The following is a 24440-nucleotide window of genomic DNA, read 5'->3' on the forward strand; positions in this document are numbered from 1 at the left end:
GGCAAGAATAAGTTTTTGAGCTGATCTGTGATTATAGTATGTGATGCATATAGTTTAAAAACCCAGCTGATTCTAGAAAAAAAATGGTACTTTTTTTTTTTTGCTTTGAATTTGCTTTGAAAATTGGTGAATTAATTGATGAAAGAGGTTGACTTCATAATAATGTCCTATTTTTCCCTCAGTCTGTGAACATAGAGTAAGCAAAACATCTTTGAGCAGCTAGAAGAGCTGACACCAAGCTCCAATGATTCATATTCTTTACTCAAAGTAAAGATTGATTTAAATTTAATTGGTAACTTTACTTTGTGCAGATTTGATGTTTGGTTCAGACACTTTGAGCTTGGAGACCTTGAGCAGGTTACTGAATCTCTCCCAGCTTTTGTTTCCTCCTCTGTAAAACTGAGGTAACATTGGGTTGTACCATATAAAATTGTTCTTTTTGTAAATCGGAAATGATTAAATCCAAACTTTCAGATCCTGGTTTCTAACACCATTCTCTAATAAAAGGAGCTGGGCTTTTTGGAGAAATGGCTGATTCTAGGACCAAGCCGGGAAATACACCAAATGAGCCTGGAACATCTTTGAGAGACAGAAAGTAAGGAAGTGCTTCCATTGGCCAAAGCTGGAACAGTTTGAACAATAAAATAACATAGTATTGGATTATACCCCAAAGTAGAAAATGGATATCCATAAGTCCATACAGATAAAAGAAATGCTCAAATAAACAAACAAATAAGAGATAATAGACAACTCTCCCAATACAGAAAAATTCCAAATAATTTATCTAGGTAACTCCCCTCAAAGAGATAGAGCATATATCTTCACTCCTTAAAGTGTAACCTTTTCCCAAAAAGTACAGTGGAGGAATCTAGCGTATACTGCCTAAGCCAGGTATTCAAGGTCAACATAAACAGTGACAAGTCATGTTGATATTATGTACCCATGATATATGATGAACATGGCACTTTACCTCTGTGGTCCCCTCAAAAACCCATAACCCTAGTCTAACCATGAGAAAAATATCATACAAAATACCCAATAAGTACTCTCACAACTGTCAAGGCCATCAAAAACAAGGTATATCTAAGGGACCAAGAGGAGCCTACAGAGATATAACAACCAAATATAATGTGATGTCCTGGTGGGACCCTGATATACAAAAAGGACGTTTGGTAAAAACGAAGTGATTCTGAATAAAGTATGGACTTCCAATACTAATCTATCAATGCTTCATCAGTTGTGACAAATGTACTGTAATAATATAAGATGTTAATAATAAGAGAAACTGGGTACAGGCCATACAGAAATTCTCTGTACTATTCTTAAGAACTTTTCTGTAAATTTAAAACAACTCTAAAATAAAAGGTTTATTTTAAAAAAACAACAAAACATTGAATATTGGCAGTTTCATATTATTTAACATAATACAGGATCTTTGTGAGAATTGAAGTAGAAAATATATGTAATTCACTTAACACACTGCCTGATTCAGGAGAAGTGTTCAATAAATGGTAGTTTTTATGAGGATGACTTTTATTATTATCATTATTGTTATTTCACACAAAATAACTGAAGATTAAGGGGTGAAAAAACGGTGGCATATGTTTATTCAGTATTTACTGTATGCCAAGTACTGAGGCTAACCAGTTGAGATTTAGCCATGGACATGATACACATGGCCCCTGGTCTCCTACAAATTTTGGATAGAGTGACAGCAGAGAGAAGCCATAGTTTGAGATGGTAGAGAAGACATAAAAACTTTATAAAATAAGATAAACTTTGCAGAAATATAAAAGCACAGGAACTCATATAGAGAAAGAAAACACACTACTTAACCTTAGTAGTAGTACTAAGTACTATGTAGTAGTAGCCTGGAGGCTCCTGTGGGTGTGTTTTAACCAACACTAGCTGATTTTCATAGTGATGAACTACAGTCTTCAAGGGAAAGTAATGAGGTTTTTCATATACTGTTTAATTAGTAAGTGAAATGTGTAGCAAAAAATTTAAAGGAGTAACTTTTATTGTTTGAAAAATCTGCTATGTGAGAAACCTCATTCCTTTTTTCATTCTACTTTTTATTATTTCTTAAAACTTCTTTAGTCTCCTCCCTTCACCCACATTTAAAAAAAAGTCAGCCCTCACGTAATTTAATCCCATAACAAGGTTGCATGTGTAGCATAGCACTGTTTCTTACCACTCTGCTCTCTATCCCAAATGACACAGCTGCCTTGTCCTTTCCTAATTAGTTTTTTCCATATTTATTTGATGACCCTCACTTAATGCCTTCTTCATCTGTTAGCAATGGACCACCTAAGGCTTTTAGGATGAATATAGAAGCCCAGCTTATTCAGTATGCCAGAAAATAAAGTCACCTCAAATTTAAGACAATACTCCATTTCCTCAATAACAGTCCAAAAAAAAAAAAGATTTTTTTAGGCTAATATCAATTTGTAAACTTTAAGGTAAGTACATGAAATAAGCAAATTTCTTCTTAGGATATTTAATTTTTCAATTTAGTTACACACCTTTAAAATAACATGTTACCTGAAATATTTTAATTTATAAATTCTTCATTTTGCTCTCACATTTCATTAGACAGTTCAAACTTCTCACATGGCTTATTGACATCAGTGACTTTTTGTCATCACGAGAACTATTTTTTGAGTTATCTAGCACAGTTTTCCAGAGCACATCGTGTTTACTTACATTTTAGTTGTTTCAGATACAGCACTTTCCAAATCCATGTGTGACTGGAAGTTTTATCTCAGACGAGATTCCTACTTGACTATATTAAAGCAGGTGTTTTTTTGTTGGATCTCTAGGTTATATGATAGCCATAACTTAACCAGTTACCATATTTCTTTTTCAAGTGATCTTTTGAAAACTTGCTTTATAATGATCCAACACCTGCAATGTTCAGTCCTTTCCTAGGAATGTTTATTAAATTGATAGTAAAATTTTGCTACCTTTTTTAATGATTCTATCAGATGATCTTTTTAAGCATCCATATATACCATTGATTGAGGTTGTTTCAGACCAAGATATCTTTACAAATACGACTTTGTTGTTCAAAATAAAGAGATTAAGAGATGGCCCTTATTTAAGAAACTTTGTCAAGATTCAGTTGTAAGGTAACTTCCTCTTTTCTGAAGAAAATTTTAATTCCCCTTATATATAGACATATATGGGAATATAGGTAGGCAGTTTTAAATAAGGAGGGGTTTTAAATTTAGTAAATGAAAATTTGGCTTAATACAATAAGTTCTCTACAGTAGTGGTTTTTAAACTCTAGTGTGCCCTGGAGGGCTTGTTAAAACACATTGCTTTGCCCCACTGGAGTTTTTGATTCAGTGGGTCTGGGGTGAGACTTAAGAATCTATATTTCTCACAAGTTCCAAATGATGATGATGTTGCAGTTAGGGACCCTACTCTGAGAAACAAGTGCTCTACAAAGTAGTTTAAATTACATAGAGCAATATTTTGCCTTCTTTTACACTACAGGTATCCTGACTTATTGTATGAACAAAACGTTACTGATTTCAGAAGAGAAGGGATCTAGAACTGCAGAAATAACTGGCTGTTGCATTAAAATATTCTTTTAATGACATAGATTTCCTGCACATTGAAAGAAAATAGTCAATAAATCATTTTTTAAAGCAGTCATAAACCTTGGTATCACTTCAGATTATTTTACAGAGTGAAGTTACTGGTCTGAAATAAAATTGATTGTAAAATGCAAGTATTTATTATCACTATATAGTATTTCCATTAAAAAGGAATTTATTTTCCTTATCAAATAAAATTTTAGAAATAGTACATTGCTGTTGGAAAGAAAATGTATTGTGGTATTTAGGAACTAAATCCATCTAAGTAGTTGAGACATATGAGCTGGGCTCTGGTTTTGTTGAGATTAACATCTCTAAAGTAAATGAATGATCAGCCCTACCACAGGAAAGACATTTTAAAGTTAATAAAAACTAGCAAGTGACCTAATTTTATTATAAAACAGTAGATAAATTGAAAAATAGGAGTGTAATCAGTAATATCAGAGCTGCTTATTAAAAACTTACCTGAGAAATTCAATCTAAACTTAAATTAGAGCAACCTGAGAAATAGGTGGAACTCTCGCGTGACATAGTTTATAATTGCACTGAAGCTTTGAACAGTTTTAAAACAACAACAAAAAGCTCATATTCCTTTTACTTCTGTTTATATTTCAAAAAGGAATGGTCTAGTGTATCAAGAGCCATCCAAGTATTTCACCTGGTAATATGTCTTTTGGAAACTTATCCTAAGTAGTAGTACAAACAGAAGTTATAAGCACAAAGATTTTTGTTTCAGAATTCTTTTAGAATAGCAAAAACTTGGAAGCAACCTAAAATGTCTAATTACAGGGGGAAAGGTCATTAAATTACAGGATAGCTACTGAATGAAAACTATTTGACCATTTAAAATGTTCATTTTAAAGATTATATAGAACTGTGGGGTAATTCTTAAGATATAAGAGCAGAATATAAAATTATATTTTAAAATACATATGCATATGAGGAAAGGTAGAAGGGAAAATCCAAAAATAATAATAATAATTTTGTTAGGGTAGTTATTGAATGAACAACTTTTTTCCTACATCTCAGTCCAATGTGTTGCTGTATGTGTGTTTTTTGGTAACAAACTAGACCATATCAAGTCCTACTTAGGAAGCTACAATTCTTGACTTGTATTGGATTTGCCCTACAGATACTGAAGTCAGGCCTCGTAAGTTTTGGAAATGATACAAGCCAGAAAATCCCTTTGCCTTCTACCAAATAGATAACTAAAGTTCCACTGTTGATTTAAGAGCTTCTGTTTCTGTTTTTTAATTTGTTATTTCAAGATTATGAGAATACATTCTTGATTACTGTGTGACATTTATGAGAGTTTTATGTTTTCTTTTTTTTATTCTTGGAAATTTGCTTCACAATGAGGTTATATTAATAGTCATGCAGTATGTTTCTGTAGAAAGGCAAAGTAATGTTTTTTTTTTATTTTTCTTTTACAGAAAAGAGCTGATCCTCTCTGGCACTTTAAATCCAATTAAGGACTTACATCTGGGAAAACTGGCCTTAACTAAGTTTCCAAAGAGTCCAGAAACATGGATTCACAGGTTTGGTTAATTTACACCATAGGATTCTTACTTAGAATTTAGAGTGGCTGGAGAAAAAAAAACAAACAGAATGTGAAGCAGGTCACACAGTGATTCAGAGTATGAATTCTAAAGTCAAATTATGTCTACATTTAAGTCTAGATGCCATCACTTTATGTGATCTTCAGAAATTGTTTAACCTCTTCAAGCTTTGGTTTTATCATTTGTAAAATGGGAATAATAATTATACCTATCTCAGAATAAATGGTTGAGTTAACATCAGATAATGCATGTAAACACTACTATAGTGCCTGGCATATATGAAATACTCAGTAAATTTTAGCTATTATTATTAACTGTCTGAAGCAATCATGGAAATTGCATTTAGATATTCAACTGTAATGAGCAACTTGAGTTTTATTAAACTTGGATTTAATTCATTCAGGTGTGTTCCTGGTAAAGATGGTGGTGGTGATGGTTATGGTTATTAAAATTAACCAAGTAAGGGCAACTGAGGTGAATGGTGTGTGGGCTGAACTAGAGTTGCTAAGACTGTAAATGCATAGAATATTTTTAGGTTAAAGGCCTGAAGCAGATATCCAAAGTGCATGTAAGAACTCTTTTCAAAATCCTGGCTCTCTGGAAGCATCCTACTCTTGGATCCCATGTAACTACTCTCTTTTGACTAAAATGAGATGGTGTAGGCTTACTGGTTGGGGTCAGTGAGGAGAATCTCTGAAGAAATCTGTTCTTAAGCCCCTTATAACTTTTCTTACATCCTGAGTATTTTTAGGATCTTAAAGTCAGTTTAAGGTTTCTTAACTGTAATCTTGCCTTTGGCTAGCCTTGCAGAGCAGCACTTCCAAATGATATAGTTAGCTGTATTTTCTTCCTACTAGAAATAGGGATAGCAGACTACAGAGAGATATATGATTGTGTGCATAGAGGTTAGGAAAGGGGTGGTGGCAGGGGAAGGGAGTTATTAAATATGCAGCCATCATTTATTGGCTTATTATTTTATAAAGCAAGTTTTGGTTGTTAAAAATAACTTCTATTATTTGAAAATGACAAAATGAGTTTTCTTACTCAATTTCCTGTACCCTGGGTTGGAAATTTTTAATCTAAAAAGAATGCTTTCTTATGAGAAAATATTTGTAAAACCTGAAGACATTAAGTGGTTAGAGACACTTTTTTAGTGCTTTTCATTTAAATGTATGCTAGTGAAAATCTTAAATAGACAAAGGGAAAATCTGTGGATTAAGACATTTTAAAACCTCCTTGGTGGTTTAACTAATCATATTGTATTTGTTTCCTTCCAGATTCTGTGCTATAATATAGAAATTTTGCTTCATGAAAGCTTAATACAGCTTCTTGTTTGCAAACAAACAAATACACGTAGGACGAGGCATGCACATATAATGAAAAGTGAACCGGGACTTCCCTGGTATCCCAGTGGTTAAGACTTCTCCTTCCAATGCAGGGGGTGCAGGTTCAATCCCTGGTCAGGGAACTAAGATCCCACATGCCTCACCGGCCAAAAAAACAAAACTTAAAACAGAAGCAATATTGTAACAAATCCAATAAAGACTTCAAAAATGATCCACATCAAAAAAAAAATCTTAAAAAATAAATAAAAGTGAACTATGCTCCTCTTGATTATTTACCAGCCATTAATTAATATCACCCCCTCCCACACACACAGTACCACCACACACACACACACACACACACACACACACACACACACACACACACACACCCCACCCACACACACACACACACACACACACACACACACACACACACACACACACACACACGTTGCCTTTACATTTCCTGGCCAAATGGAGTTTTGAAGTTGTCATTTTGGAACTGATGACATTCTCTTTTTGACAAATGTTAACATTTCGGAAAGCTTTTTGTTTAATCTTTGTCCTTTATTCCCCGCCACCACCCATATCCATAAATTAATTATGTCTTTAAAAACAAAAACAACAAAACAACCCCCCCCAAAAAAAAAGTTTGAAAACTGGGCATTATTTTGCATTGTCTATGAATGGAAATTAAATTGAGAATAAAGAAAACTCTGGTTGTTTTCCTCTGTGGTTTATTTTCTTTCCTCATTTCTTTCCCACATGTTACCTTAACAGGCGATGGGTGCTACAACAGCTAATTCAGGAAACCTCCTTGCCTTCCTTTGTGACCAAAGGAAACTTGGGAATAATTCCTGCGGAAAGGACACAGCAACTAATACGAGAAGAGATGGAGGTCTGTGGTGAAGCAGCAGGGAGATACCCAAGCAACTATAATGCCTGGTCCCATCGCATCTGGGTTTTACAGCACCTGGCCAAGCTAGATGTCAAGGTAGGGCTGTTATTCTATGTCCCTAGGCATACTTCCTGCCTGCCATTTAAATCTTCTGGTAGTATATAGTAGTTCCTTCTCAGAGGAGCTTTAAAAGAAAGAAGTAGAGGAACTAATGACCCAGTAGGCCGGAGAGGATTGTAAGAACTGATACCTCCCGAGAAACCCTGGTAATTTTTTTTAAAAAGTTTGCATTCCTCACCAGCACGGTGTTGACACTCTTAAGGCTAGTCCATTGGTAGAACAAAGCGGGTTTAAGCAGTAAGGAAGACTGAGCATAACTCATTTTGCCCTGAAACAGGAAGAGATTATTAAACCTTATGGAACTGAAATTGTTCTTTCTTGGTAGTCTTTTGTTTTGTGACTTAAAGTGCTAAATCAGCTGGCTGCCTTTTCACAATCTCCTCTGCTGGGGAGGGAACAGAGGATCTCACCCAGGTGTCCCCAAACTTGGCTGAATCTGTAAATTACCTGAGAATTCCTGTGTCCCACCCCAGGCCTACTGAATTGAAATGAAGGTAGGATTTAGAGATCAGTATTTTTCACAGGCTCGGGGTTATTTGGATGCAGAGCCAGGTTGAGAACTGTCACAGCCTAATCCTTTTAGTTTAGAAATGAGGAGATGGAAGTTTCCATAGAATTTTAATGGCTTGGACTTAGCCACGGTTGTATCATTTATTATTCATCAGAATGAGAGCCAGGTATCCTTGTGCTCCTTCTTACATACTACAGCTTCTCTATTTTTTCTTCACTTCTTGTGGTATCAGTGCCTTAAGAATCTAGGGTACTCTTCTAAAAGCTTCCCAGACTTGAGACAATTTAAAGGGGTCAGAATGTCTCATGTGGTGCTTTCAGATTAATAGCGAAGCATTCTCTAATTTTTACTCACCACCCCCTTCCTACGTCTCCCTTCAGGTCCCCTCTCCCCTCTCTGTGTCCTAGCCAGAGATTCCTCCAGGATAATTAGGAGAGCCTTCACTTCTGAGGGATTTTAAGCCAACAGTTCTGGAAGAGAAGCCCTTCCCTCTAGTTTACATGGCTTTGCATTTCAGGAGGGGAGGCTACCTAATGGAGTGGAAAGAGAAAAGACAGAATCACATTAACCTGAGTTCAGATTCTGGCCCTATTAGCTGTGTGTGTAAAGTAAGGCTTTAATGTTTTCATCTGTAAGATAGGGGCTCTACTGCCTGCCTCAGTGGATTACTGAGAATTACTTGGGGTAATGTGTATAAAGTACTGGGCACCTAATAGAGGCTCACTAAATTTTAGTTCCTTTCTCTGCTCCCCATAGATAGAAAACTTAGATGAAACTTGCCTACCAATTTGCTAGGTCAACTCAGTGCAATTCATTCATGAAAAAGTAGTGAAACCCTGTCATTCCCAGACACTGTTGTATACACTGGGTGAGGCATAAAGACAAAAAGCTTGCTCTCAACAAATTGAAAAATCTAGTTGAAGAAACACATACCGACAGTTACAAAGCAGTGTGACACTTGCAGGAACTGAGGGAATCTCCAGGTACAGTGGGATCACAGAAATGGCTCCTCATCCAGACTGGGCTCATTGGAAACAGCTGCCAGAGGGAGGGATGCTACACTGTGGGGGTGTCTGGAGGAATGAATTCAAGTTATCTGGTGGGTTGTGAGGGATATGGAGTGCTTTAAAACCAGTCATCTCCACTCCACAACTTGGTATCCTGTGGGAGGTGGAAAGAGGTAAGGGGAGGGTTGAGGATAAAGGAAGGCAGAGTCCAGGTAAGCTGAGAGGTCTTTGGAAACTTTCCTGCCTTTATGTGAACCTTTTAAAGTGGCATTCCCATAAATCAGAAACATGAGGCCAAGGTGAAATTCTTGGTTCCTTGAGACCATCCATTGTTGAAGATGACAACGCGTTAGTAATGTGTTGATTTATCTGCCCTGGTCCACTGCTAGCCTCACATGTTGTCAGTCTGCCCTCCTCTGCCCTTGGGGGGACTTGGCACTCTTCCTGTCACCACTGCCACTGTCTCTCACTCTCAGTGAAGTGCACTGAATTTACAAAATCCCCTTTCTGTTCTTGTAAGCCATTGGGCCCAGCTAGGAGATCATGTACTATGCTTTGCCTGTTAGAGGAAGTAATCACAAAAGTACCAGTTGTCTAGAGCAGCTTAAAAATACATATGAACTGAGTGGCATTTTTTTACTTAGAAAACTGAAAATGATTTTTTAAAGTGCTGATATTCAGCATTGATAAGGCTATAAAAACAAGCATTGTAGAAATTGGTATAATCTTACCAAAGGGCAACATGGCAGCATTTACCAGATGTTACCCCCCAAAATGTGTGTTATCTCTAATCTAGCAGTTCTGCTTCTAGGAATTCATCCTAAAGAAAAAATGGGAGGTGCAGTATGATATAGTGATTAAAGGCTCCACTCAGTGGTCATACAGACATAATTTGAATCTTGACTCTCCCACCAATTTGCTGTGTGACATTAAGAGCGTTGCTTAGCCTCTCTAACCTTCAGTTTTCTCATCTGTAAATTGGGGATGATGATAATTCCTACCTCATCGAGGGACGTAAATTAAGTGGGAGAATCTACATAACGTGGCTATCACAAGTGCTCATACTAATTGATCAATAAACACTGGCTGTTATATTAAATATGGGAGTTTGGTATATAAAAATACCGTTTATAATAGTGAAAGACTGGAAACAGCCTAATCCTCTAGTAACAAGGGATTGGTTACATTACAGTCCATCACAAAGTGGAATATTTTATTGCTACTAGAAATTATATTCTAGAAGATTATTTAAAGAAAAATATTCATTATAGGTTAAGGATATAAAAGTAAATAAGAGATGGGCCTACTACAATTTTTTTATGTTATTAGCATTGAATGCTATTTAACGTGTTTAGAACAGTACCTGGTGTATTGTAAGTGCTCAACAGATATTTATACACACAAACACAGTGCTGTTACAGATATATTTTCTTATATTTTCTATAAGCATGCATTTTCTAGTCAGAAAAAAAAGGTTAGAGAATAAAGAATGTTTACCAGTGCTCGGGAGTAGAATTATGAGAGGTTTTAATTTTCTGTTTTTTGTTCCCTGTAATATTTGTGTGTTTCAGTGGACATATACTGAAGTAAAATTTTAAAATAGTCTAATTTGAGGGTGGGGTGGAAGGAAACAGTCACAGTTGAACAGAGTTCATTACTACTAGCCAATTGAAAGCTGATACCGTGTGTCACCTGAAAAAGCACATAGGGTCATTTCTCCAAAAAAGATATACAAATGACCAAGAAAGATATGAAAAGATGTTCAACAGCATTAACCACTGGGGAAATGCCAATCAAACCACAGTGAGATACCATTTCACACAACTAGGATGACTAAAATAAAAAAGACAATAACAAGTGTTGACAAGGATGTAGAGAAAGTGGAACCCTTATACATTGGTGGTAGGAATGTGAAACAGTGCAGCCACTGGGGAAAAGTTTGGCATTTCCTCAAAAAATTAAACATAGAAACACCATGTATGACCCTACAATTCCACTGCTAGGTATATATCCAAAAATATCGAAAGCATATGTTCATACCAAAGCGTGTATGAGAATGTTCATAGCAGCATTACTCATAAAAGCCAAAAAAAAAAAGTAATACCCCAAATGTCCAGTATCTGAGGAATAGAAAAACAAAATATGGTATATCCATACAGTGGTCTTTTATTCAGCCATAAAAAAGGAATGAAGTTCTGATAAATACTATAACATGGTGAACCTTGAAAACAATATGCTGATTGAAAGTAGTATTCCATTTATATGACATATTCAGAATAAGCAAAGCAGATTAGTGGGTGCCAGAGGATAGGGGGAATGGGGAATTAGAGGACTCCTAATAGGAATAGGGGTTGTTTTGGAGATGATGAAAATGTTTTGAAATTATAATCATCAGAGATAGGCAAATGAAAACCACCTCACTCCTCTCAGAGTGGCTGTCATCAAAAAGTTTATCATCAAAAATAACAAATGTTGGCAAGGATGTAGGAAAAAGGGAACCCTAGTACACTGTTGGTGGGGATGTACATTGGTGCAGACACTATGGAAAACAGTATGGAGGTTCCTCAAGGAACTAAAAATAGAGCTACCATATGATCCAGCAATCCCACTCTTATTTTTTCATAAATGCTGCTTTTCTTTTTATCATTCTATTTGAAATTCTTTAATTTGCAGATTTAAAGAATTCACTGCTGAATTTTGTCTTACCTACTTAAAAAAGCCATTTATCATTGATGTTAAGTAAGTTTGAGACAGATAGTGAAAGTCATGAGCACTTGAAAATTCCTGTTATTCTTGCATCATGTTTTTGTAGTAAACGCTTAGAATTAAGTAGTGAACAAAACAGACATGGTCTCTGCCCTGATGACACTTACAGTGAAGAAGAAATAATTACATTGAGTCTATTGTTGAACAAATAGTAAGTTAGGTATAATACAGATTCATTAAATGCAAAAGAAAGTTTCCATCAAAGTGATCTCTGAATTTATATTTTTCCTTCAATATAAGCATTACTTGAAAATGAACACCCAAATGTCTATCATTATTTTAGAATCTGTCTTTTCTATGTGTGTGCCAGTCAGAATGTGATCAAAGTCTAGGGAAAGCTCCATAAATTCTGCGGCAGTAAAAAAAAAAAAAAAATCAATTACTTTATAAAAGAAAGGGAAAATTAGAATTTACTGAGCTTCCACTAAGTGCAAGCTTCCACTAAATGACAACACTGTGTTGGGCATTATATACAAAATATTGGTAGGAATGGTGTTGTCAAAACAAGAAATGAGTCGGAAGAGAAATCCAAAGCATTAATGGAGAAAGTAAAACCTTTGGCAATTCCTCATTTCACTTCCCTTTTTTCTTCCTACAAGATTCTTCTTGATGAACTATCTTCTACTAAACACTGGGCGTCCATGCATGTTTCAGACCACAGTGGATTTCACTACCGCCAGTTTTTATTAAAGTCTTTGGTTAGCCAAACTGTGACAGATGGTTCTGTATTGGAGCAAAATACGTTGAGAAGTGAGCCAGCTATAGTTCTTCCAAAAGATGAAGAAGCAGTGGCTTCAGCGGAGGAATCAAGGATAAATCTTCCCCATCTTCTAGAAGAAGAAGTTGAATTCAGCACTGATCTTATTGATTCCTACCCAGGACATGAAACCCTTTGGTGTCATAGGTAAGAGAAAGGAAGATCTATTTCCTGCATAAAACTGTGTGTGTCCTTATGAGAGCTACAGAAGGTCTTACATCTGACTCGTGCCTACTTGGGTAAATATGGTAATCTGATTGTGGAACTTTGCCTGAGTGCTTCAGAGGAGTTTGTGTTACCATATACTCCTCCTCATGGTCATGATCAATATGAAGTTCCTCATGCAGATCTTTGCCAATGGCTCAAGATGGTGGCGTTCATCCTTGACTGCGCCACAGAATAAGGTGTGTTACTTTCAAACTAAAGAAAGTTTCTGGACTCCCTCCTTGGAGATCCTGATACTTAGCATATCTGGGATGGAGTGCTGCCATCTGTTTTTTAAAATATAAAGAAAAAACCCTGACAGGTAAATTTGATACATAGTCAGGGCTGAGACCATTGATTAGACCCTGAGAATAGTTAGACATTTTTATTGTTCTTCCCAACCGTGATGGCCTGCAGATTAATTTACCTTAAGTATAATCTCTTGACACTTTTTGCTTTTTTAAAGTAATATGTACTTTGGGAGTGAATCAGGATTATTAGGAAGGAGTGAAAGAGGGTTAGCAACCTCATAACTTGAGTTTTAAGAACCTTTGACTGTACTTTTCATGTTGAAATGAAATCCAGGTATGGGAACCCCCGATTGATTTATTTTGGATTATCATTTAGTTGGAGGCATCTCTGGCATTATATGTACAGATTTTACTGTAAGTTACAGGATTCTGTTTGTAGACAAAAGAGTTGCCTGTGTTAGGCGGGAGGTAGGCATTTAAAATATTTGTGTATTTTTTAAGTTAAATGTGATTTGTTCCCTTTTTCCAGTCTAAATATATTTGGAAGATATATTAGAAGATGGAAGACAGTCCCCCACTTTGGCATCTTCATAAATACAGAATTTTCTTTTTCCCTTAAAAACAAAACATTTTTATTACACATTTTTAGGAGAGAAGATAGATCTTGACTTGCATGTTTTGCTGTTACCGATTTTTTATTGCTGTTTTATATTTAGACACATTAATAGCAAGACTCAAAGAATATTAAAAATTATATTTGTGTTTGAGAGAGAGCTAGATCATTAGAACAGAAACTTTCTTTGTTCATATAAAGATTAATTGGAGTTTGGAGTGGGGAGAAGAGACAGTTGGGATGACCTGTATATTACAGGAATGAATTATATTTTCTACTGATTCAGTGCCCTTAAGCAGCTTATCAGCCCTTTTAGATTTGTCCTCTGTAAAATGGGTGTTATATGCTCCTTTGTCTGCTCCCAAATAAGCTGGGAAAATGAATAGAATTCTCTTTTAAGGGCTTAGAGTTATTAATATGAATGATGATGTATAACAACCTAGAAACTACCTAAGGTAGTTTACCTTATTTCATACAGAGATGTACACCCCTTTGAGTCACAATTTTTGGAAATTAGGCACATGGATCTTCATTTTTAACAAATAACTCCAGATGATTCTAAGGGCAGGAGAACTCTCCTTAGAGGAAGAACAGGAACTGTGTCTTTTAACATACTTTTCTCAGAGCCCAGCACATCCCTACTGCATGTCGGTGTTTAATAAGACTATAGTGCTGGATTTAGGGGAGAATTCAGAGGGTTTCTAAGATAATAAGTCCAACCACAGCAGTTCTGTTCTTATTAAAGAAAGTATTGGATAGAGGCCATACACTAAGCCTCTAGAGGAGCTAATATTTAATTCTCTTGTTTCTGAAAATCACTTGTCTTTTAGGATATCAATGAGGTTAATTTTTGGTTTTGTTTTATATTTTAACTTATAGCAGAGATTGAGCTAAGACCCATTTCTAGTTTTATATTATAGTAACAGGTGTAACAACACCAAGTGATTGTCATCATCTCAGTCCATTTTTTTTAAACACCTTCGAGGTAGCATTCTTTCTCACAAACCAGTAATCTGGGTTTGTGAGGCTCTGTCCAAATACCCAGAGACTACATCTTAACTATTCTTCCTCCTTCCCCCAGATAGCTCTGGGTTACGAAGGGGGCACTGAACTGAGTACTGTATGTTTTAAGATTATCGACTTTTTTGTCTTTTCTGAAAAGCTTGACTTTGTGATGTGACTTTTCTTTTTCTATTCTCTTCTTTACCCTCTTTCACAGGCGGCATGTTTTCTACCTTCAGCATCACTTAAATGGTAGGTTTCCTCACAGCGTGGTCCAGTTATCACCTGCAGACAGCCCAGGGGGGACTTTGAGTGACTTGCACCTCATCCCAGCAGGACCGCATACATCTCAGGCAATGGAGGTGGATGGACTCAGTGACTCTAGCAAGCAAGGCTATTCCCAGGAAACCAAACGCCTGAAGCGGACCCCTGCTCCAGACTCCCTGGGCCTGGAAATGGAGCACAGGTTCATCGATCAAGTATTGTCCACCTGCCGGAACGTGGAGCAGGCCAGGTTTGCCAATGCATACAGGAAATGGCTGGTTACATTGAGTCAATGAAAGAGGTGGATTAGTCCTGCAAGGTTCCCCTTTTAGTGCAATATTGCTTTCCTTTCTTATTTACATAGTTGCATGAACTGTTTGCTATTATTGTCTAACTATATGTGCTTCATCTTTAGGTTAAAAGTCCATAGTAAATCTTGCATTTTATTTATTTTGTTAAGAACTGGCATTCCTTTGGGGATAAAATAATTGTGTAGTTCCTTCCTGCTGAACAGTGAGTCTTAATTTTTTTCTTTTAAACTTCTCATCCTTTATATTCCTGTACTTGAGGCTTTTCTCATTTGGTTCTCCAGATTGGTTCACACACACCTCAACCCACCTCAGTGTGGTTGCTGCATAGGCTAGTTTTTTTTTAATTAAAAATTTATGTTGTTTAGCTTAAGAACAATACAAATTCAAAATTACTTGATCTAATTGTTGTTTTGAGAATCAAATGGCCAGATGGATGGATGTGTGAAAATACACACCATTTCTCTTTCTCTAGTATGTTCTACTCAAGTCATAGACCAACATAACCAAAGTCAGAAGTATTGGAATTTATATGAACAACATGCTTCCAATATAGTCCATTTTAAAAATGGTTATTTTTTAAAAAAATAATTTTAAGAGTTTATGTAATTGTAGTAGAAAATTATTTTTACTACTACTAGCTTTGATAGGTTTTTACCTCAATTAAAATCAATTTTAAAAAAACCTAGAATGCTGTTTTTAGTTATTACTACTTACTTTCCTCCAAATTCACCATGAAAAATGGGAAGCTTATGCATAGAAATGTGTCCATTAAAAATCTTCCTTTTTAAAATTTAAGTTATTAAGGATACACTGGATAAACTATAAAGTTTTTGTGAAGTGATTATTAAAAGTTTACTGGCAAAAGCCAGGGGGGATGAATAGTTTTGAAGGTTAGTTCTTCAGTCTTTATTTTAAAAAATAAAACAATTTAAAAACTTTGATACTAAATTTATCAGGGACAACTTACCAAAGTATCCACCTTTTAGCTGTATCTTATCTTTTCAATAATAAGGACTGGGTTTTTTAGGTAGGTGAGGCAGGTGTGGGGAAAGTTCCAGGTAATGTCTAATGTCTTAATATGAAAGAATGCTTTGCATTTCTTCTTTCCACACACCTTTCTCTTTATTTTCCCATTCCATTTTTTTGTCATCTCCACTTTTGTATATTTTTCCTTATCTGTTGTATTTCATGGATGTGTACTAAACATAATCTCCTCTCTGTTTCCAGTTAATTCCATACCCCATTAAACACACGTGCACACACACACACACACACACACACACACAATATTTCTATGAACTGCCCCTCTAAAAGTTCCCCTAATGATGGAAGTTGTCTATTATCCTGTGTATGTTTGAAATGTAATAGTGGCAGAAACAAGTGCACTATGCTTTGCCTGTTTTCCTCTTTATATGCTAGGTCACCTGTAGGGTGAGAAGACAGATGTAGGGAAAAGCAGACCTCTCCTATACCACTGTTACGGAGACTCTGGACTTGAGTGAGGAGCATTTCTTTAAGGGAAAAGAATAGGTCCTTTACTTGTATGTCATGATTTTGTTGAGTGGCAAAATGTCAAGTGAGACTTAAGAACACCAAAAAAATTGTCTAGACTGGTCCTTGTAGACAGAAGCTGCCTGTCCTTCTCTCTTAGGGCAAAAATTACCCTTTTTTAGCTTTTTATAGTATTTAGGTGAGAAAATGATTGGTATTATGAGCATAAATCTATGACCCTTTGTGTACAAAGCATATTTTGATTCAAATACCTCAAGGTCTACCTAGACCTCTATGGATAAAACTATTAATTTATGATTTTTAGCACCTGTGGGGCTTGGGGGGCAGACTACACACAGATGACATGGAAGATTCAGCACATTCCACTAATATATGTTGCCAAATTCTGGCCTCACTCAGTATTACGATTCTTCCAAGCATCATTTTAAGTATCATCATTTTAAGTATTAAGTAGTAGGGCTTCTTATGCTTTGATGTGAGAGTGTTGAGACATGAATACTCTGTGAAACATCAGCTAAATTTGATAATGCTCCACATCTTTTTATACCTTCCACAGTCTCTTGCCCTTCTTTGATGTTAACTGCCTTCATGTGTTTTAAGTCTCTTAACCCACCCTTACATGAAGCCATGCAGTCCTTTAATGTATCTTGGTCTCCTGTCTTCCTAATAGCTTTAAGTAGGGAGTAAAAATACAAATATCCAAAGGATACTGTTTATATCTGACTTTTGTGTGCTGCTTTATTTCTAAAATTTGCAGTTTTCAGCTGTTCATTCACTGAAAAACCTAGTATTGCCCTGGATGGTTGTATTTTTTCCCTAAATGGTTCACATCTAAACTCACTAGCTGTAGCATGATATTATCTCTTGGAATGAATGAGCTCATGCAGTGGAAAGGATGTGTCTATTTTTAGGGACTCATTAGTCTTCACTTATTTTTCTATAAATATGTCATTGTTAAAGGAAAAGGTGATTTAGATTGACACAAATGTCATCCATCTTTCACTGGAAGAATTGTAGGCCATCCTGTGGATCAAGAATACTACTGACAAGCAAAAAAGCAATAAGATCTGTAAATATCTCTACCACTACCCCTCCCCAACCTGACTTTTTTTTTTTTTAAGTATACCTATTTTGGTAACATGGTGTTCCCAGATTCTGTGTGCCTTGCACATTGTAAGGACTCATTAAATATTTATTAAATTTATGAATGATTAACTGAAGATGAGAAAGATCAATTATGAGTGATACATAGAGTGAGTTATGATTGAGAAATTGATGGAATAGAGCAATGGATTGTGAATGAATGATGTACTCTGCCTTCATGATACTTAGGGGGAGCTATTGCATATAGAATAAGTTAATTTAGATTTTTTTCCTTCATTAAACTACTTTGTTTATGCTTGTTAAATCCCAGCCAAGAAATGCAGCTGTATAATATCCATTAACTGTACTATAATGTATATTAAAAATTCATAGAAAAATGAAGAACATTTGCAAGAACACTACTTTCTATTCACTTATGATGTTGGAGGACAGATCTTGCCAATAGAGCCATAGCCACTCTTGGAGTATCTGAGGAAACTGATTTCAAAGACGTGTTGATCTGTATCTGTGCATGAGTAGTCATTTTAGACTCAAAACCCTTTCTTTTCTAGGTTTTAGCATTTTATTACCTCTTTGAAAACTCTGGGCCCAGACTTTTGAGTCATATCTCTTATTCCTATGGTACAATTCTAATTTAAATTAAAGGCTTCTATCGGATTAAATATACAAGAGGTCACTCAAAGCCACTTAAGTCTTCAGATAAGGGCTTATGTAACACAAGATGTGCAAACAAAAGTTCTTGGATTTTTATGTGGCATTTTGTAGGAAAGCATATATGGTGGTAGGCTGTGTCATTTAGATATATTCAGGTCATGTGAATTCATGCTTGTTTAGACACATACATACATGTGTGTAAAAACTTTTAATATTTTTGAGAACATATTGTCAGCCTAGTATTTTTCTCTTAATAGCACAAGATGGTATCTGACATGAGGGCTAAATATAATTTAGGAATGCAACTACCACTTGCTATGCAGCAATCTCATTTCTACCTTAGTTCCCCTGTATTAGAGAAGATGCTAAATATTTAGTTTATCAAAGGAAGTAAGAAAACACTTTTGTTTTTGCAAAAAGCTTTTGTGAGCTTAGTTATTTTGTTACTAGAAAATTATATTTAAAAATTTTTCAATATCTAAAGTATGCTAGAAAATTAGAGCAGCATTGTAACAACTGAACTTTTTGTCTTCTAAGTAAATTTCTCAAATAGAACTGTGCAAACCCTAGCACTTTACGTGCTGCCGCCTCCCTGTACTTGAGTATACTCTGTAATGTGCTCCCTTTTATTAGAGAAGTTCATGGAGGCACAGGAAAGCATAGGCAAATTCAGTGTTATAAAGGCAGTGAGCAGGAAAAATCAACCCTGAGAATTCTCCTTACCATCACACAGTGTCTTTTAAAAAATAACTGTATATACTGTGTTCATTCGAGTGCCTTTCTTTTTGGGGGAGCAAGATTATATTTAAGTCTAACATTTAGGTAGAAAACAAAGGATGAAAATTTTATTAAACAGTTGATTGACTCATTATTTTATTTATTCCACTTGCTAGGCATGGCCCAATGGAATATTTTATCCTTAAGTGAGTTACTGATAAGAGCAGGAAGGATGCTTTGGTTTGCATGTCATTAGTTATCATTTTTAAGCACCCTACCAGGAAGAATTAGTTCTTTCTCAGTGACAACTAATGTTTTTGGGGTTGGAGGCCTCACATTTAGAGGATGGCATATGCATAAAGATCAGCCAAAAACCCTGTGCAGCCCATGTTTAAAGGGAAACAGTGGCACTCTGCCCTAAAAGAAGCTCCATACAGTTGTCCTAAATGAATCCGTTGCCTCATCTTAAGGACTTTTGAGAACCCCATCCCAAATTTTGTCCTACGTAAGATAGTTGAGTGGGGGGAAAAATGGAACCTTAATCTTTTCAAATATTGGAGGAAAAGAGGCAAATACTGAGATGAAATTTAAAATGTGGCTTTTTATGTATTTGGGTATGGAGAGGGGAGGGATAGGAGTTCCATATTTCCAGATAGCAAATAATTGTTCATTGTAATTTCATTAAAATATATAGCTTAAGATTCCAAAGTGCTTTTCAGAGAACTGTCGAATAATGTATTCCTAACAGACAGCAATAGGTCATGTTCATAGTGGAAACAGAAAACTGTTGTGTCAGTTGTGGATCTGGGGGGTAGGGACTTCAGGCTCCCAACTTTGACTTCTGTATTCTCACTAGGCCATGTTAACACTGTAAAACCAACCCTTTACTTAAAAAAAGAAAAAAAAAAATAGAGAGCGGCAGCTTACTCTGCTGATGAAATCTTGTGCTTCCAAGAATATTAGCTATATATAGCTTGTGCTTTCTGGACAATAATATGGTCCACAAAGCTAACCCTGGCATTTCTTTTTATTAATCTGTTATTATTTCTCAGGGTGTAGAAGATTTAGTAAATTTAGGACAAAATTTTATATTCAGTGGCCAAAAAAAGGCAAAAATATGCTAAGTATATTACTAGCTCTTAAAATTTTAGTATAGATAGTATTTTTTATAAACTACTACCAGTGCAGTAGCTCTGTGACTGCCTCATTGTTCATCTCACTGCTTCAATCCCTGTGGTTCTATTATGAATGTTCTCTTACACGTGTCTTCTACGGAAATGACTTCTGTATTGCATTATTTTCCATGTTTTGCAGAGGTAGGAGTGCTTTAGTTGACATCAATCTCAGTTTTTAGAAATTCTATTGGGAAAGTGATTACTGTTGGTTTTCAAACTGACAACTCTTTTGCTTCTTAAAACTTCAGTTTCCCTGAAAGAGTGCTTTGTGTCAGCTCTTGTACACGTTCAGTATGTTGCATAATGCCTTGCACCTTGTAGGAATTCAACAGGTCAGAATTGTTAAAGGCTAGAGAGTTGAAACTAGCTTATTTATCTCTGTCTTATCATCGTTGTCCACATTCTTAACTTCAGGAGAAATACAGTATTGTGCTGAAGATACATAATCAGGTTCAAACATACAAGGCAAAGATATACAGCTGTACAGCATTGTAAGTGCAATTTAGATACTTTTAAGGCATACATATGTGTGTGTATTCACATATATGTATATATATTTAAATGAGATTTGGAATTTCAACTTACATACTGGTTTTACAAAGAATTTTATCCAAAGGACTTTTATTTTCATACTTGCTTGAAGTGCTCCTGTTCAAAGGCAGTTTTCTTTATTAGACCAGCCCCCTCAAGCAAAGTTGGAAACCTAACACAAGTGCCCATTTGCTTGAATTAACCAGATATTGCTGTAAACTGTTTATAGTAAGTCTTCGGTTGCTTACAAACCATGACATTTTGACTTTTCTTCCATACCTTTAGGGAATCAGCCTTAATTTTAAGTATGGCAGTCACTTTCCTCAAAGTACTATGCAGCATACTTCAAATGTTTATTTATCTTTATAAAGTGATCAGTAATAAATTTGAGGTTTTTCAGTGTCATAGGGATGAACAATTTCACATGTCCAGATATGACTCATACAGCATTCTGTTAGAAATGCTAATATGTTATCCTCCCTCACAAATGTCATTTTGCATTTGGAGCAGATATTTTTTTTCTTGTTGGTTGAAGAATGAATATAGGCTGAATGCAATCATAGTAGGTGCTCAATAAATATTTAGTTGATTATTGACCTAACATCAAAGTAACAGCTTTCAGAAAGGAGACTGTTGTCATCTTTTCATTGAGGAGTATATTTTTAGAGTAATATATGTTTGAAACTGAAAATTTTTCTCATTTGACATGAATTATTAGGCTTATTTAGGTTGGAGTTAGTAGCGTGTAATAAAAATGCTGTTTATGTAGAAATGGTCTGAAGACAGGAGATGTGAAAAGTTTAAGTAGTATCTCTTTGTGCAAGGCACATTCATAAATGTGATTAAATGTCTTAATAGGCTGCTGAACTCTAGAGAGAACTGCTGTAGTCTTCTGCAATCAATTTCTATGTTGGTATATCTAGTATTATCTAGTATAGGTACTGTTTATTTCTCCCTAAATCTTGGTTACTTTCCAGTGTCTTAAAAGTAGTCATGGTAAGGTATGAAGTTATATTAAATAACTTCTACTTGTTTTTTGAGAACATGTTCAAAATGAAGGAGAAATTTTTATGAATAATATAGTCGTTTCAGAGTCTATTAATTTGTGGCTTTCAGAGCATTTTTGACAGACTTTACCTAATGCAAACAGATTTAAACAGTTTAAAAACAAGCATTCCAACCTGAGCTGTGAGAAGCAGTGTGTGCAGCACAAGCGTATTTAGGCATTGCCTCCTGGCGAGGTTCTTGATGCATGGCTATGACGCTGGCTTCTGACTGAGGTCACCACTGTCGGTATTGTATTTTGGTGCTCGTTGTTCCTAGGAAAATAATGGACTTTGTACTAGGTTAACTTGTTTTTTGAGTTGGACAAAATAAAAGATGAGGTATTATGAATATACCAAATATTTATATCCTTTACTACAAAAAAACTAAAAAAGGAGGAGGGGAAGAAAATGATAAGAGAGCAATGATCTTTTTTTTTTAATAGCTTCTAAAAACCTTTTCTTCAATCCACATCTCTTGGACACTAGGTAGTTGCTTACTTTTAACACTGAGGGACTTTAAGGGATAGTTCTTAGCTACTATATTCTGCTGTTAGAATCCGTTATGTGTGTTAATTTTACATTGCTTGAAGATTCTCCAGAAAATGGAGTATTTAAGTAGATTGCAATCAGTGTTGTTTTAAGATTTTCTTTTAGGTTATGGTTAAATGGACAAGTTACATGTATGATCTGTGGTGCAAGGTCAGATCCTGGGCATTAAAGATAAGTTTGGCTAACTTACTTTACTGAAGATACTAATTGTCTTCACTATTAAACTATTTTCCCCCAATATAACAGTCTGCATTGAATTTCCTTTAGCTCTAACCATATTCTAGTTGATGTTTTTTAAGGATTAAATATTTTGTGAATTCTTTTTACACTTAAAATGTGTAATTGCAGAGGCATAAAAATAAATTTTGCAATAACGTACATACAGAGTGTGTTTACGGTGTTCTGAGAGTTAGTACTCCAGAGCGCTTTAAGTGTGATGCTAAGTGCTAAGGCTGATGTAATGACTATAGACATCTGTATCAGCGCTATCCAGTAGAAATAAATGTGAGCCACGTATGTAATTTAAAATTCTATAGTAGCCACATTAAAAAAAGAAACACATAAAATTAATATTTTAATTAACCCAATATATTAAAAATATTATCTTTTAGGTATGTAATCAATATACAAAATAGAGGTGTTTTACCTTCTTTTTTCTCCATAGTAAGTCCTCAAAATTCAGCGTGTATTTTGCACTCATGTGCATCTCAGTTCTGACTAGCTACATTTTAAATACTCAAAAAGCCACTTGTGGATGAGGGCTGCTATACTGGACAGTGTAGATTCATAGAATACAAAGTATGGCTTTACTTTAAATTGGAGATGGTGAGGTAGGCATGAAATTATGGTACTTTAAAAATTATTTAGTATACTTAGAAAAGCATCGAACAGAATTGTCCACTCGTTCTTTTGTCTTCATTTAAAATTTTCTCTAGAAGTAGGGTCAACCAGTTTCAATTTGCCAAGCATTATTTAAGAAGGAAGGATTTCCATGCATGTAAAATACCATGATATGCTGATTATAACAACATATTATTAACAACACATTTTTCAATGTGTTCACTAAATTCTGTCCTGTTTCTTCAAAATAATAGCTTAAATTGCATGTTAATTATATATCTGTACCTATTTTGTTTTTATATGATTGTTATAATACAATAATACGTATTAACAAACAGCCCTCGGATTCTAATCTGCCTATGCAGCTGTCCTCCAGTACTTACTGGTATACGTATTAAGTTGTAATAAGTGGCAGAAAAGTAGAATGAACTTTTTTTTTCAATTATATTTGTTTTTATCATGTGACCATGTACCAAGCCAGCTATAAATTATTGTATTTCTGTAGAATATGGAAAATAGTGTTTATGTCTTGTCTTTGCTAAATGTTTGCAGTTTCTAAGTAAACTTTTCATCTCCTAAAATGAGTGTTAAGTGTGATTTTATTTTTACTTGTGGTGGTGTTTTAAACTCAACTTCAGTCTCCCAATTTGTCCTATTTAATTGCTGTGATAGTGGTAGTTGGGTGGAGGTGTGAACTGTTGTCTTGTGTGAAGCCAATGATTTGATTACCTACATTTGTAAAAAGAATCTAAACATATCACTTGTGTCTAGGACATTAAAAAAAATGCCAAAACAAATTAGAGTGCAGTTGTCTTTAGAGTGCATTAACGATGACTAGCTGACGTGTGAAATCATCATTATGACTACATATGCTTTTTTCCAATATACTTCAAATGAACGTAGGGAGCAGGGAATTACTTGGTTATTTCAGTGTTATACCCCATGTTTTCTTTTTTGTTTGAAATATCTTTATTGGAGTATAATTGCTTTACAACGTTATGTTAGTTTCTGCTGTACAACAAAGTGAATCAGCTATATGTATACATATATCCCCATATACCCTCCCTCTTGCGTCCCCCTCCCGCCCTCCCTATCCCACCCCTCTAGGTGGTCACA

General features: G+C 35.3%; 1 protein-coding gene across 1 annotated transcript in view; it reads left to right on the forward strand.

Annotated features, from left to right (window-relative positions):
* The window catches only part of PTAR1 (protein prenyltransferase alpha subunit repeat containing 1), a 49199-nt gene extending 25294 nt beyond the window's left edge, over positions 1 to 23905 (forward strand). Inside the window, exons 5-8 of the mRNA XM_024738958.1 lie at positions 5039 to 5143; positions 7273 to 7486; positions 12394 to 12698; positions 14839 to 23905. Of these exons, the coding sequence (XP_024594726.1) occupies positions 5039 to 5143; positions 7273 to 7486; positions 12394 to 12698; positions 14839 to 15181 (967 nt within the window). The 3' untranslated portion in view covers positions 15182 to 23905. The remainder of the gene's footprint in view (positions 1 to 5038; positions 5144 to 7272; positions 7487 to 12393; positions 12699 to 14838) is intronic.
* Positions 23906 to 24440: the final 535 nt, after the last annotated feature.

The sequence above is a fragment of the Neophocaena asiaeorientalis genome, unplaced genomic scaffold, assembly GCF_003031525.2.
Source record: "Neophocaena asiaeorientalis asiaeorientalis breed wild unplaced genomic scaffold, Neophocaena_asiaeorientalis_V1.1 scaffold249, whole genome shotgun sequence".
Classification (NCBI taxonomy): Eukaryota; Metazoa; Chordata; class Mammalia; order Artiodactyla; family Phocoenidae; genus Neophocaena; species Neophocaena asiaeorientalis.